This window comes from Apus apus, chromosome 3 (assembly GCF_020740795.1).
Source record: "Apus apus isolate bApuApu2 chromosome 3, bApuApu2.pri.cur, whole genome shotgun sequence".
NCBI classification, from domain to species: domain Eukaryota; kingdom Metazoa; phylum Chordata; class Aves; order Apodiformes; family Apodidae; genus Apus; species Apus apus.
In genome coordinates, this window is record NC_067284.1 from 87,803,158 (window position 1) to 87,818,480 (window position 15,323).

Here is a 15,323-nt window from a genome sequence, read left to right on the forward strand (position 1 = left end):
GGGGGCCTGGTGTGTGAAGGAGATGGGATCTTGCTTTAGTACATGTGCTGGAGTAGCAGGAACCTGCAAAGCTTGTGGGAGTGCCACAGGCTGCTAACTCCCGCAGCTTTGCCAGGCCCAGACACTGTGGGACAGAGCCAGCTGCTCCTGCTGGTTCAGAAAGTACAAAATGGAGTTTTGAGGATCATATGGTTCAAGGGAAGAATGGGACACAGGGCTTTAGGAGGTCCTGTCCTCTGGAAGGAACAATACTAATGCTTAGAGGGGGAAGAAAGAATGTGCTCTGTGAATTAATGTCACAGCAGATAACAATGACAGTTGCCTGCTTGCAGAACAGAGGGTCTGGGGCATTTCAGTGCAGGTTTCCGGTTCTATTTAGAGGCCAGAGAAAGAAATGCTTTGTGTGTTCCCTGAAAAATAAAGAGATGTCTATTCAGGTTTTTGATTTTGAAAAAACAAAGTGCCCTGTTTAACTTTCTGAAGTCTTCTCAGCTCTTGGTATCTTCAAAGATCTCATGTTCACCAATATCCCTTTAAATTACTTAATTAAATTCTCTGCTGTGGTATAATGTGGTGTAATTGCTACACAGCAGGCTTGCAATAAAGAACACTGGTTTTTGCAGTAATGCATCTGTGGGTCAGGTTTAGGAAAAGCAAATGATAGTTAAGGTTCTATAAAAGTCTCCAATAAGATCATAGGATCCTATGGATTAAGGGTTAATTCAGGTAAGAGGGCAACTCAGGAGGTCTCTAGTCCCATCCTTTGCTCAGCATAGGGCCAGCTTTGAGGTCAGATAGCACTGCTCAGGGCTTTATCTTGTCTGAGCCTGAAAACTTCCAAGGACAGAGACTGCACAACCTGTCTGGGCATCCTGCTCCACTGTCTCCAGGGAAAAATCTCACATGTAGACTGAATTTCTTCTTTTGTTTGAGTTTATGTCCGTTGCTTTTCAGTCTTCCACAATGCACCACTGTGAAGACCCAGCTCCATTTTGCCACTAACCTCCTCAGGGTAGTGTAGGGCTATTGTTTGTTCTCTCCCTGAAGCCTTCTCTTCTCAGGCTGAACAAGCACAATTCAATCCCCATTATGGACCATATGGTCCAGCCCCTGGTCAAGCTGGTGGCCCTCTATTGAACTGAGTCCAGTTTATCAACGCCCTTCCTGTACTGGGGGAGAGTTGCCTAAACTGTGCTGAGTAAGAGGCAATAATCACCACCCTTGGTCTACAGGCTACACTCCTGGTAACACTGCCCAGGGTAGTGCTGGCCATCTTTGCTGCCAGGGCATGCTGCTGACTCGTCTTCAACTCATCGGCTACAAGGACCCCTAGGTCCTTTTCATCAATAATTTTGAGAGGAAATAATGTATTTTTGGTAGATACCTCTTTCTAAATTTTCCAGAATTTCATTTAGCTCCCTTAAATGTCAATTTAAGTTCCCAAAACGTTTACACTTGCTAAGTGTTAGTTTATTTAAATCTCCTGTTTTTCAGTTCTCTATGGGATCATTCTACCACTGATCCTGCTCTAGCCCAGCAACTAAATTTTATTGAAAAGTGAATATATCAGTTTAAGAATGGGTCTTGAACTGTCATGAGCACCTGAACACAGATGCTCTTCAACAGGTTTTTGTGACACTTCCTGGTCGTGCTGTGGCTCTGTTCAGATTTAGTTGGCCATACACCAAAAAAGCAGTAAGGTCATTGCTGAGAGTGACTGTGTGATACATTGGAAGAGCTCTCTCTGCTGAGTCCTTCTCTGCCTGCATGTCCCCAGATGTACTGCAAACACAGTGGGATCCCAGCAGGTGCTGGCAATCCATTAGCTACTTTGCATTAGAGTCAGCAAATACCATCTCTTCCAGGGCTCTTACTGACTTCACCACTGCTTGACACCTCCAGGATCTCACCTCTCCCAGTGTCTCACAGTCCTTCCAATCCAACAGCTTCCTACCTAACCTCTGAGGTGGCCCTTAGGGCACCACGGCAAACACAGACAATCCCAATTAAACAGCAACATTCAGAGCCTCCCCTTGATCTTCTTTATACAGGACTGCCATGCTATTTTGCAAAACCACAAACCTGCTGTTCACCCCCCCTGCCCACTCCATAGCTTCACCCCGAGGAAGGTGAGAGCATGAACCAGATTAGAAACTTCATTTTGGAGGCAGCTGTCGAATACCATAAAAAGACTCATGAAGCCATATAACAAATCAGAAGCCAAACTGAAATCTCAGTATAGCATTAGCATATTTGATCAGATAGTTAGTCAAAATTACATCTGTTAAAAAGGCACTACTGAATTTGTTACCTGCTAGAAAGTGTTAATTTGAATGATCTGTTCAGTCTAAAGCCCATGAATAATTCACTCTTGTGAACAATTAAAATTATCTGTAAGTAATAAACACTCAGCTGTTCTAGTAGTTCATGCATCTTTTCACTGGGGTTATGGCCCAACTGGGTCAACCAATATAGTCTTTATCCTTCCTTAGCTGAGTGTAAAGGATGCGACTCAGCAGTCAAGTTTTTGTCTGTTAGTCTTTACATTTAAACCTGACATATCTCAGGTAGTAGGATTATATTGGTTATCCTCTACATTTTTTTAACAGACATTTTGCATCATTGCTTTGGTAGTCTTAAAACTGTAAGGCTTATAATCAGCTGTGAAAACAGTCATTTACTAAAGAACAGTCTCTGCTCAGAGGAAAAACTCCAGTGCACTATAAATATACTTGACTTTTCCATTTGGCTGTTTGCAGCATTTGGGAAACCATAGCTTTGTTTGTGAGATCCACTGTACTCTGTGAGCTTCCAGCTTACCTAGGTCTTGCACAGAACTCACCAGAGACACCCCCAGTGCCAGTACAGTCTGAAGTGCTCAGCTACAGCACCGGTGCAACTCACTGGCATTCATACTTTAAATGAGAATCAAGGTATTGTCTCAATTCCAAGTCTTTCCCACTGCTTTGGGCCACATTTCATTAATACAATGCCCCAGGTAGATTTAATTTTGTGCAATGGAAAACAAGGCAAAAGCAAAACTCTGTTGTCAGCAGTGTGTTGAAAAGGGAAAGAGCCCCATAGCCTCTTCCTATGTGATGCATAACGGCAGCCTCTGGTCTGACTGCTATGAAGGATCTGTTATACACACCACACTGACTCTGAAAGGCTGTGCTGACTGAAGAATGAGCCAAGAGTTACACAGAGGTGACTTATAACAACTGACTGTCAGAGTGAAAGAGCCTGCAATTCAAGGGGAGTCACAATTCTTCAGCATTTCTGAAAGCAAGGTAGCACGTGGCTTTTCCACATCCAAGGTGAGGAGATGTGTGACAGAGAGGATGACCTGGGATTACTCTGCACTAGCAAGAAACTGGTTGGGAAAGCCACACTGCCATATCAATAGACATTCGGCTGGCAAGTGTGCTTTTGCTAATGTAGGGTTTTATTACACTTTCAGAACTAAAAACTGTCCTTCCAAGGCATGTTTATACCAGCAAAAACAGTGAACCATGCTATGGCTTTTATAATGGCATGAAATGTCATCAGAGAAGTCACATCTTTAATAGGTATCAAACTAGCAAGAACTTCTAAGGCACACTTTTAAGGATTCATCCTATACTTAATCTTTCACAAGGGGAACAGAAAAATCACAGGCAGCTAGGAAGTCCCTTGAAAAGACCCCCAGGCCATACAGGAGATTAGGCCTCATACTTCTAAGGTGAAGAACAAAAGCAAGGGCTTTAAATACCCTCATTAAAAATGTTTTTACATCCTCATTTTGAACTTCAAGACGATTTAAAGAGGGAGGTTAAAACAGCAACTTAGAAAATCCTCTTAAATAGTACCTTTTCATTAATGAGATCTTCTGTTAGAGATGACCAGCTAATCTAGGAATGGAACTCCCTTTTTGGGAGTTTATTTAATTCAGTGACAGGAAGGTCCCTAGGTCTGTCATCATTAAAACCCAGTGAGTCACCTGATACACACCTTGCTTCTCAAATTCTTCAAAGAGATTCAGGCTGGTAATGCTTGGGCCAGTGAAGATGATGTAGTTCTTCCCAGAGGCATTCTGACAAAGGCTTTTGGCCACCATACTGTGGAGCTGTGGTTTGTTCTTCAAAGCATCCAGCCCATCAGCACCACTCCCCTCTTTGAGATGGACATAAATCTTAAACAAGAAATGGGAAGAAAAGTCAGAAGGTTATGAGGAACCCAGAGGGAGCAGATGCAATTGTCAACATACCTGCTCAGCTGAATTGGAGACAAGCTGAGAATCAAGACAGCAGACACTTTTCATAAACTGCTAATATCTTAAAGCCTCTTCCAAAGGGCTGTCGCTTTAAAGCCAGCTCAGGCTAGCTGGTACAGCTACCAATAAAGACAACACCCTCTGCCTCAGTTAAGGACTTTCTGAGGTTCTTGTCACTGTTGTGCAGTTTAAAGACAGTTTGCTAAGCAGGAAAAGACTCAAGTCTTATCTGAGATTATGTGCTGTGCTGAATCTGTGTAGACATTAATGCTGCCAACAAAAGGATAGCATAGGAGCTTCAGTTTCAAAAAAGGCTCCTGCAAGGTGACCAGAATGAAGTGGACCATTAGTTCCACTGCAGTTAACATCCAGATTTCCTTCTGTTGGCAGCAACCACTAAGCTGCGACCCAAATGCCAGTGCACCCTATAAATGAGAGGGGCCACCCATACACATACCTGACCAGCCAGAACATCCTCATCAAACTCTCCAGGCACAGCACTAATTTTTATATCCTTTACTTCAGTCATGATTTGGAGACAACCTACCAAAACAGACTGAGCCAGCAAGCAGAGTACCGTGCAATATACTGCTGCGAATAGGGAAATGCCTGGCTCACCTGTGGCCTGCTGCAGTAGCTTTAGCAAGCAGCTCACAATGCTATGCATTTCAAAAGAGTCACCATCATCTGTAGGTGCACATACATGTTTGTGTTAGAGTGCAGCAACATGTGCCCCTTAGTCATGTGGCTGTAATTAACCAAGCACAGTCATAGAATCATAGAATCATAGAATCCTAGGGGTTGGAAGGGACCTCGAAAGATCATCTAGTCCAACCCCCCTGCCAGAGCAGGGTCACCTAGAGTACATCACACAGGAAGGCATCCAGGCGGGTTTTGAATGTCTCCAGAGAAGGAGACTCCACAACCTCTCTGGGCAGCCTGTTCCAGTGCTCTGTCACTCTTACAGTAAAAAAATTTTTCCTGATGTTCATCTTAAACCTCCTATGCTCCAACTTGTATCCATTACCCCTTGTCCTATCACTGGTCTTCACTGAAAAAAGCTTAACTCCAGTTAACTCCAGTCCAGCTAGTATACCCATCAACTGAAAGGGCACTGAAGTAAAGCTATTCCTTTATTCCTACAAGTGATCCCTCTAGAAGAGGAGTCTTCTACATTGTGATGCAGAGGAAGAAAGCACATAAGCCTTCCTTTGTACACAAGCCTTTGATTTTATTTCACTGACAGTATTGTACAAGCATAACTTTCACTGAAGTTGAACACCTATTAAAATGAACTAGACATCTGACCTTCACATTGTTCTAAAAGTTGGCAGAGATAACCTGCTGGAAAGAGAAATGACAAGAAGCAGAGACTGTGTTTAGACACTCAAACAGTACTGTAGCACCACGGAACTTGTAAAGTTTTAAAAACACATAAAAATGAAAGTTATCTGAAAAATTTGCCTAGGTCTGCCTTCACGACTTTGGCTCTGAAACATTTGGTTCTTTTAGGAATTCCAGAAAAATCTTACTCGTCAGAGAAAAAGCTGAAACTTGCTGAGTATTTGGGGGCAGGGAAAGGAATTTTGCCATGCTTGTTGGAGTGATGTGTCCACAACCAGCTTTTGTTAAACTTGCTTTAAACCTCAACCACCCAAAACATGCAGCATTGCTTTCCTGTATATGTATACCTTTCACTTACCAACACACTCCTCCATATAGGAAAGTTCATTACAAGGCTCAGAGAATAAAAATGCTTCGAACCAAGAGCCTGTCCTGCTCCACACTCACTTTGTGTTCCCTATAGGATTCCACCCCCAAGGGATGAGGCAGTGTGCTGGCATAGCTAGTGCACCAATTGGTCCCTCACTGTGGGCTGGTTTGGGTCTGCAACTTTAAAAAGCATGCCCACCATGCAACTGACCACAGAGGTATCACTATTTTCATACCAGGATGCTACACACTCCATAGGTTTTGTTAGCAGAGTTCCCTGTGCACCTAGCACCCTTCCTCTATCTTGAGGGTTCTTGTAATGGCCATCTTGTGATTCTCATCTCCTTTTTCTCTGTTCATCTCCTCAGTGCCCTTCACCCAAACATCCATATCCACTGCTGAACCTTTACTCTTCCTCCAATGTTAAATATATCTCTTTTTTTCTTCTTGGGCACTTCTTTTCCTGTCAAGCACAGCCCTTTTTTCCTGGCACAATTCTTGTTGTTTTGGAGAAGGATCATTCAAAGCTTTATCATGCTCAGTTCTGTTGGGAAGATGGGTGACTGCAGCATAATGTTGGAAGGTATAATGGGTACTTTGAAACAGCTGCTGGGTACAGACAAATGGCAAAGCCATAGCTTCATACATCCTTGCAAGTGCCTAGGATGCCATATGGCCTTTATTTTCTCTCTCCACAACCTCTCATCCAACTTATTTCTTTCTACTTCAAATAATTAAGATCCTGCCTGCTGAAGTCCACAGCAGTCCCCCCTATCCTGTAGTGCATTGAAGTGGTATTTAACAGCTAGCAGTCTTCAGAAAAAGCACAGAAATGCCAGAAAATGGCTGCACGAGCTTCAAAGGCGCAGTCAGAAGCTGCTCCCCAAAAATATTTTTTAAACCATTCACCAGGGCTCCTGGTTTGCCCTGTGACAACATTAAAGCTTTGTGCCCTTTCCATGTGTTCCAACAGCAAAACATCACTAGAAGTCGTCTTGACAACTGCTGCTGGACAACAGATGGAGATGCTGGCAGTAACCTCCCATGCTTCTGTGGGTGACAGTCAAAACAATACTTCTTGAGTATCTGCAGAGATCACTTTTACTGTATGTCCTTTTCTACTGGCTACTGATCCATTTGATCTACAGCACCAAAGGGATAACTTCTGTAGATATGACATCATTTGTCTTAGGAGGCAACTACAAGCTCTTTATCCTGCAGTGCTGGGACAGAAACAGAGCTTTCTCTAGTCATCCCTCAATTACTTGTTTCTTATCAGGACAGCTACGTGTTCAATTCTGCCATCTCTCTATCTACTGCAGTGCTACTGCACCAAATACTTTCAATGCAACAGGTTTCAATCCTGTGCACACAATACCAGCTCTCTCTTCACACCAGTTCCTCAGACTCTCCTCTCTTCTGCCTTCAGTCTCAGCATCACAGCAGTCTCTTCCCTTGAAAAGCCTGTCACTAAGAAAACCTTCACAGTCTCTGGCTCATCTTTCCTTCCACCTACAACTGCTTTTTTCTCCTCCCATCACAAAGGCAAAAGTAGGTATCAGTCAATATACCTGTGGGAAACTGTTCTTTTCTTCCCCACATAAGTCTAAACAAAATGTCTTTTAAGCCAGCGCAGGCCTTCTGCTGATTATCCCCAGCTAAGGGACTAAAACAGACTTGCTTCTCAAGGACAACTGAACCCAAACCAACAGACGTGGTCCGGGACAGAAAGGATGGGCGACAAGCCACCCTGTGCCCCTGGCAGTCACCGCCCTAACGTGGGGCTCATGGACGCTCACTGGCTCTGGACAGTGACACTGAGGGGACAGGTGGGTCAGGGGGTATCAAAGGGAGCGAGTGCAGCAGGTGGGCCCTTCCCTCCTCCCTGAGGCCCGTTCGGACGCTTTCTGCCTGGGACACCCCCCTGCTGCGGGCACTGGTGCTGGGACCCTGCCTGCCTGCCCCGGGTCCAGCCTGAGCCTCAGCGCCGAGCGTGCCGGGGTCCCGAGCCCGGGGCCGGAGCCCCCTCCCCGTGTTGCTGCCAGTGGAGGGGAAACCAGCGGCCGGTGCCCCCGCTGCTGAGAGGCTGCCCCTCTGACACCACGGACCTGCCGTCCTGCCTTCCGAGATGGGACCACCGACCAATGCTGCCGCTGGGAACGGAGCCTCGGGGACAGGCCAGAGGGGAACATCCCCGCACGCACGCACACACGCACGCACACACAAACACTCCTCTGCTCATACCCGCACACACAGCGCGACCTCTTAAGCAGGACTGACGTCGGGCTTCCTCCCTTTTCCCTCCTCCCTTTGGTCCTCAACCCTCTCGGAGAGAACGCCTTAAAAGCACAGGATCTTTTGCATTACCTCCCTAAAGCACACTTTCTTCCTGCATATATATGTATTATATATTATATATTATATTATATATTATATATGTATTTTTATATATATATATATATATATATATATATATATATATATATATATCCCTGGTAGCCATTTACATCTTCCCTAAGCGTCATCCCTCAGTTTGTGCTAACCCTTAATAAACCGATTAATTCGTGACGTAAACATGGGTCTCAGCAGCAATGTGTGGGCGCGGCGGGGGTGTATCTAACCACCCTCTAAAACACGGCCCCGCAGCGGCCGCTCCTCTGGGAGAGGCAGCGCCACGCGTGACCCTCGGTCTCATTCAACAAGCCCTCCACATCAGGGGGAAGTCACGGAAGCACCTGACAGCCGGTAGCCCCCTGATATCAGCTCGTGATAAATGCCCAAGTGGCAGGGTACGGGTGAAGACCATGTTTATTGCAAAACAAGAAAAACAGTCAAACTGTTCTGGAAAGAGTGGTTGCCTACACAGAGGCAACCAGAAAATACTCACACTTTTAAGCAGGAGATTTCACATGCTGACAGATAAGAGAGGAAAGTCAATTCAGAAACTCAAACCAAGTATGTCTGGCTAGAGTCAGACTGCTGGAGAGAATGCTACCAGAGGATGGAAGGTCTCTGGGTAGACATCTGTGCTACAAGTCTACAGGAATTTCCCTGCTCTGTGCTGGCAATTTACTCTATGGAAATTCATGTGGAAGGTTCATAACGTCTCACTAGAAACTAGGTGGAAAAAAAAAGTACTTAGGAACAAAAGCTGCATCTTGACTGCACATTTAAGAGTGCCCTAGAAACTAAAATATTAGCGATTCTGTGCATATTCAAAGCTCAGACAGTAAATTGAAAGCACTTGTGAAAAGCACATCCCAAATACTCCACATTCATACATAATTGAAGCACCCCAGGGTACAATTCTCAAATGAAATAGATGACATTTGGAAGGAAAAAAAGGGCCAGTTAGTAATAAACAGAAGAAAGACTTTGAAGGCTACATTCTGCAAACTATCTCACAAAGGGTAGGCCCTAAACAGGCACAAAACAAAAGCCAGGTTTTTAGATGAAACAGTTATAAAAGCAAGAGGGCAAAGAAATGTACTGTCATACGTTTTGGCTCTTGAATAACTATAAAAAAAACCTTTGTTTTTCTATAGACTTCACAGCCAAATGTTCAACTACTCATTCCTAGCATCACTCTCTAGATCCTGCCTCACTGTCTTCCTCTCTCATCCTAAACTTCATCTCTGTTTCCATTACCATCGTTGTAGGGAGATCCTCCCCTCCAGTGCCATCCCAAATCTTCTGCAGCCTATTTTCCCTGCTTCTCAACAGCTCTTTCCCTCCTCTCAGCCAGCTCTTAGGTCTAGCTCTTCCTCAGTAATTGTTGGCACTACTGATGGTACTCTTGCTAAGACCAGACCTTTTCATTAGTTTGAGATTCTCTTCCTATTGCTCCTACAAAGGTCTTTCCTCAGTCACCACTTCTTCTCCATTTGCCTCCTATTTTGAAATATTCCAATCTGCATTAACACATGGATTCAGCCAACATCTCTGTGCGGAGGATTGGCAAATCTCTGTTTTGCATGTACATGTTCTTCAAAGTTTCTAGTAAGATCATGGTAAGACTGGCAGAGAGATGCTGGTACAGTTGACAATGCAAGACCAGTATGGCTAAAAATAAAGCTCCTTGTTTTCCTTCCCCTGAAATCACTCCTCCATGTGACTGCATCATCACTGGGGATACTAGGACATCTTACCTGTCTGGTGAACATACAATCTGTAGGTCACCAAACTCTGGCTTCTCTCTATAGCTTCTCCCAGACCAGCCACATCTAAGTCAAGAAGCTTTGTTAAAATGTAATGTATCTATGATAAAGCCTTTCCTATTCTTTCAAATATCTAAGAACTGTCTGGCTCTCTTCTCAATTATAACAGTAATCTTTCTTCCCTTTGGCCTTGCTTACCTGTATCTTGACACACAGACAGTGCTCTGCCTAACTCTTTGATTCAACCACATCAGCCTTCTTCCAGTTCCCTCCTCTTCTTCAGAAACTCCACACATCACAGAAAGGAACTAAAATATACACCACCTGAAAATAGACACTAGGACTGCATGTAAACTTTGGGAGAGATCTTTGCCTTGTGTCACATTTCAATGTTTGTTCTTCCCATTCATCTAGTAAGATTGCAAAATCCACAGAAATTAATCAGGCTGGCCCAGACACATCCTCAAACCTATCTTCCCACTTAATACCTGTGAGCAAGAGGATAACTGACTTTTAATTGACATCTGAGATTGTCAGATGCTGACCATACAGAACTGCATATATTAAAAAGCCAGAGCCTGGTGGGAGCCAGAGGAAGAAAGCAGATGTGATTTTCCAGCCAGCAGTAACTGACAAATGAAGGCAATCAGCCTAACCTTGAGAACCTCCTCTAAGCAGCAGCAGCTACATCTGTGCATTCCAGATGCAACTGTTCCAGCAACAGAGAAATTATCAGGACACTGTTTAAAGAAACCCAAGGGCTCAGACCAATCTCTAAACAGAACTTAAACAGGCTGAAACACCAACATTTCTGAGCACCTTTATTAAACAAATGTACAGATGGCTAACTCTCCTGCAACTCTGACCTTGATAAGAAAACTCAGGCTTATTTACCCTTCCCTTTCCCAGTGACTGAATGCACTTATGTGGTGTGTTGTGAAATTATACATTCTTTGGGGCACCATCTCAGTTTCCCTAAATTCTGGAAATAAGTTCTTATTCTGTCAAATCAATTGGACTATGAAGTATCCAAGTTGATTGTACCTACCCTGCTTGAAATCAAGAATGAACTACAGCATTTATTATAAAAAGCACAATTTTTACATTGTTTGGGTTATTTTGCTGCAACTGAGAGCTCTGCCACTGATCTGCAGAGCAAACTCAGACATCTATCTCCCTTTACTGAGACTGCCACTCTTCAGGGAGAGAGACATTCCTTACCCCCTTAGGCAGGGGCCACCCTGATCCAGGTTGCCTTCTTTAAATTCTGCTACAGCACAAGTTACAGATCATACAGTTATGTGGGAAGACTCAAGCTGCAAAGACACAATCCTTTTCCTTTATCTGTTCTGACTCATGACTTCTTCAGAGCAAGCAATGGAAGGTAGAAACTCAAATTCAGTCCCAGCACAGGGATCTAAAGAACTTAATAAATCTGTGACACATTTCACAGGTAAGTAAGTAAAAATGAAATGCATGATTGCAATAACTTTCTGCCAGTGAATAAAAGCAAGTGTAGCCCATACAGTTGGGAGTGGGGAAGGGGTGTGGGAAGGGGAGAATGTCCAGAACAGCCTCAGAGAACAAATTTAATTCTAAGGAACAGGAAAGGATAAATACATCCATAAAGTAATCTCTTCTCCACTGTGATATCACAGTTTTTAAAGCAAACAATTAGGCTGATGAGCTAATTCCATTACTGCCTATCACTGTGATTAATATTGCCTGATCGTCCCTTTGCAGTGCTTTCTGTCACTTGCACACTGCCTTCCATTTGTTGATTGATGACTCTTTGGGTCAGGGAGTGTCTTTAGGGTTATGTTTGTGGCACGGGCCTGTGGTTCAGGACGAGGAGTTATGGGAATAGCTCATCCTGCCTGACTCCCCATGAGGTTCAGTGCATGGCACCAGCTTCCTGTGCTTCCTCCTTCTTCTGCAAAATAACCAGAAAATCTTACTGTGAAGGAAGGATGCAAGGACTAAGCATCACTTCATAACAATTCTTCATGTCCATGTTCCTTCCTTATGAGGCACACCAGGAAAGGAAAGAGAGAGCATATTATGTTCTACCAGGACAAAATAACTAGCCCTGATCAGATATTTGGGAACTCTCAGCAGTTTTTCATGAGCCCTATTGCTATATCTAAAATGAAAGAGTCCTACCAATCATATTTATGCATATCTGTTATAAGCAAGTGCTCCAGACTTTTCAAGAGAAAAAGAGAGGAATAAAAACTGACACAAGTAGAGTGTTGATTTAAATAGGATGGCTTATTCAGCAAATACTCTAAGGAAGAAATAAACGTTTCTAAGCTACTGTGATAATTTAAACTGCAATCAAGATATTAAAATACTAGTTTCAAAAGTGTATTAGTGGTAACACATCTCTAGGGAAATATATTAGAGGGAAATGAGGAGATGGAGAAGAAAGGGACACCTGAGGTCCTGCAAGTTGAGTTTGCTGTTGTCACCGAATTAGAAAGAAATAAGAAGGCCCAAGCCCTCTTCTGTAGCAGCAGCTGCTGCCACCTTGATGTTCAGCATCAAGCATGGGTTAAAAAGGCAACAGTATCAAGTTTAGCTGTCTACTTCACCTGAGTCAGCTCTCCTTGAGCCTTTCTAACCCTCTGAAAGGTTTTGTTCATGTTCCCAGCTGCTGTAGACACGTATTTACTTTGCTTGAATTATGTGTCCTTCCTGCATGTCCCCACTTGGCCAGCTGACTGTGAAAAGATACTTGGCAACAAAGCTATTCACTGCAACAAGATGCTTTGCTTGAGAAAGTCCAAAGCAGATATATGATACCAGATTATGCATCCATCTTAAAGCAGAGACTTAACTGTGAGGGTGGAGTCAGGTTATCTGTATTACAGAAGACAGAAAAGTAGTCTAATATAACTACAATACTTATATTATGCATAAATAAGCCTATGCACCTTTTTAGATCCACAAGCAAAATTTGGTTTTTATGCCACTTCTGTTCTATGAATGGCTTATTGGGCTGAATTTTCCACCAAACACCATTTGTTAAAAAAGCAAATGATGAGCCATCAAACAGAACTATTTACTCACACACACAAAAAATTATTCAGAGTTTTGCTCATGAGAACAAGCAGACTCCCCAGGAGGAACCTGGGGAGTTAAACAGCTAAAACTCAATATTAACACCTGCTCTATAGGCTGCCAACCAGGAGTTGTTTCATTAGGAAAACAAACCAACTAATTCTTCTCATCGCAGGAAAAGCAGATACTGGGAAAACTGTGATTACCCTCAAATCAAGGTTTTTTTTTAACATCAGGCTCATCATTCAGCTCTTGAGGTTCCTTCCAGTCCTGAGAGCCAGTCATATGTAGCTCACATTCCCTCTTCTGCCTGGGCTACCTCACCTTTTATGTATATATATATATATATGTATGTATATATATGTATGTATACACACACATATAATTCAGACTTTTGCAACTGAATTAGCCTGATTTGTGAAGTGTTTATAGTAATACTAGATCCTGAATAAAATTACCTCAACGTCATAATGTAGAAACAATGAGGGAGGGAATTAATTCCAACAATACTACAGAATTTCTGCATATATCCAAGCAGGTGCTATAAGGTTTTTTCTGACAGCAGACAGGTGATAGATCAGTCAGTCCTTAACTATCAGGCAACAAGTCCTTCCTTCACCATACCAGTTTGAAGAGATGGAGGGAAAGTGTGCACAGGAGAGGAGAAAACACCGGATTTTCTTCTTGCTTAGATCAGTTATTTCCATATGTTAAACACAGAAGAAAATTTAAAAAAAAAACAAAAAAACCCAACAAAACCAAACCACCCTCTGTTTTAATACAGTAAACAAACTAAATAATCACCAAATCAGTGTTTTGCATTCTGCAAGATCCCTCGTAAGTGTGACATATAACTGAATGAAGCATTTCAAGTATATTGTAGTTGAAGATCCCCATTCTCCCCAGACCAGGTTTTTCTATTTTAGCATGAACATTCATGTTGCTGTATATTACTTTTTTTCATGCTTCACTAGAGTCCCTCTTACCCAACCAATCATTATAGCATGATGATAATTAAAGCCAAGTCATGGAATGAAAATAGAAGGCAGCTGCTAAGATAATCCTGAATGTCATCCGGATGCAAGTGAAGCATGAGTATCTAATTCATTAAGGGAGCAAAAGGATTAGGGTGGTGTTGAGCATCTATTCTGTTTAATTTGACATTCCATTAATTTACTTTCTCAATGGACAGGATGGGAGGCACAACATAATTATAGCTCAGAATCGGAAACCTCTGGCATGTCTGAAGAACTATTCATTGGTGGCAGTTGGCTGGGGAAGAATGGCAAGAGAGATCAGCAAACTTTGTGCTCACTGTACCCATTACACTTCAGTAATAAGCTGAATGTGGGACTGGTGGAGTTCACCTTGGAGATCAAGGACACTGCCTCTGTGTAGCAAGCGGCTCTCCAAAAGCCTTGAGAGTGAAAACTTCCATGGATGCTTCACAAGGTGAATCTATTTTTTATCAGACAAAACAACTGCTTTAAAACCTAGATGGAAGGTGTATGATCCTAATTTTCTTCTTAGAGTGAACAGCAGTGCTGAAAATGCAAACCGCTGTTCCCAGTGAGCCCCTTTTCTTGCATAGCTACTCAAACAGTCCCAGTGATTCACGGATCAAACTTCACAATGAACAAATGTTCTACTGCAGCAAACCCACAGGCCCTGCAGTTTTGACGTGCATACAGCCTGAGGAGGCAGTCCTCCTATCTGTACCTCTGAACCACTGCTCAGGAACATGCAGGACAACAAGTTTTCACAGAAGTTCTTGAGTAAAAATAAATAAATAAATATATCGGAAAATATCTGTTCCTTCATCTCTAGGTATCAAAAAAAAGGCAAGATTTTTCAAGAGCTCCCAAAACACATCAGCAATTGAGGAATATAAGAATGAGAAAAGTTGTCCCTAATACTCTACAACACTAAAAAAACCCCTTTAACACATCTCCTACTCAGGCTCATATCTTACCTTGAAGTCACATCAAATTTTATTTCTCTGGTAGAGAAATAGAGGTGTGAAAGAGAAGTAATAGGAAACCTTGCTAATATGTTTTTCACAGAAACATGGACATCTTTACACATATTGATTAAGTCTATTGGATACCACTGGCTACCACAGATGCAGTGTTATACTT

At 42.9% G+C, this 15,323-nt stretch overlaps 1 protein-coding gene across 1 annotated transcript in view; it reads right to left on the reverse strand.

The window, feature by feature from the left end:
• PGBD5 (piggyBac transposable element derived 5) overlaps positions 1 to 15,323 on the reverse strand; it is a 68,504-nt gene that overhangs the window by 15,217 nt on the left and 37,964 nt on the right. The window contains exon 4 of the mRNA XM_051615187.1: positions 3,991 to 4,171. Within this exon, the coding sequence (XP_051471147.1) occupies positions 3,991 to 4,171 (181 nt within the window). The remainder of the gene's footprint in view (positions 1 to 3,990; positions 4,172 to 15,323) is intronic.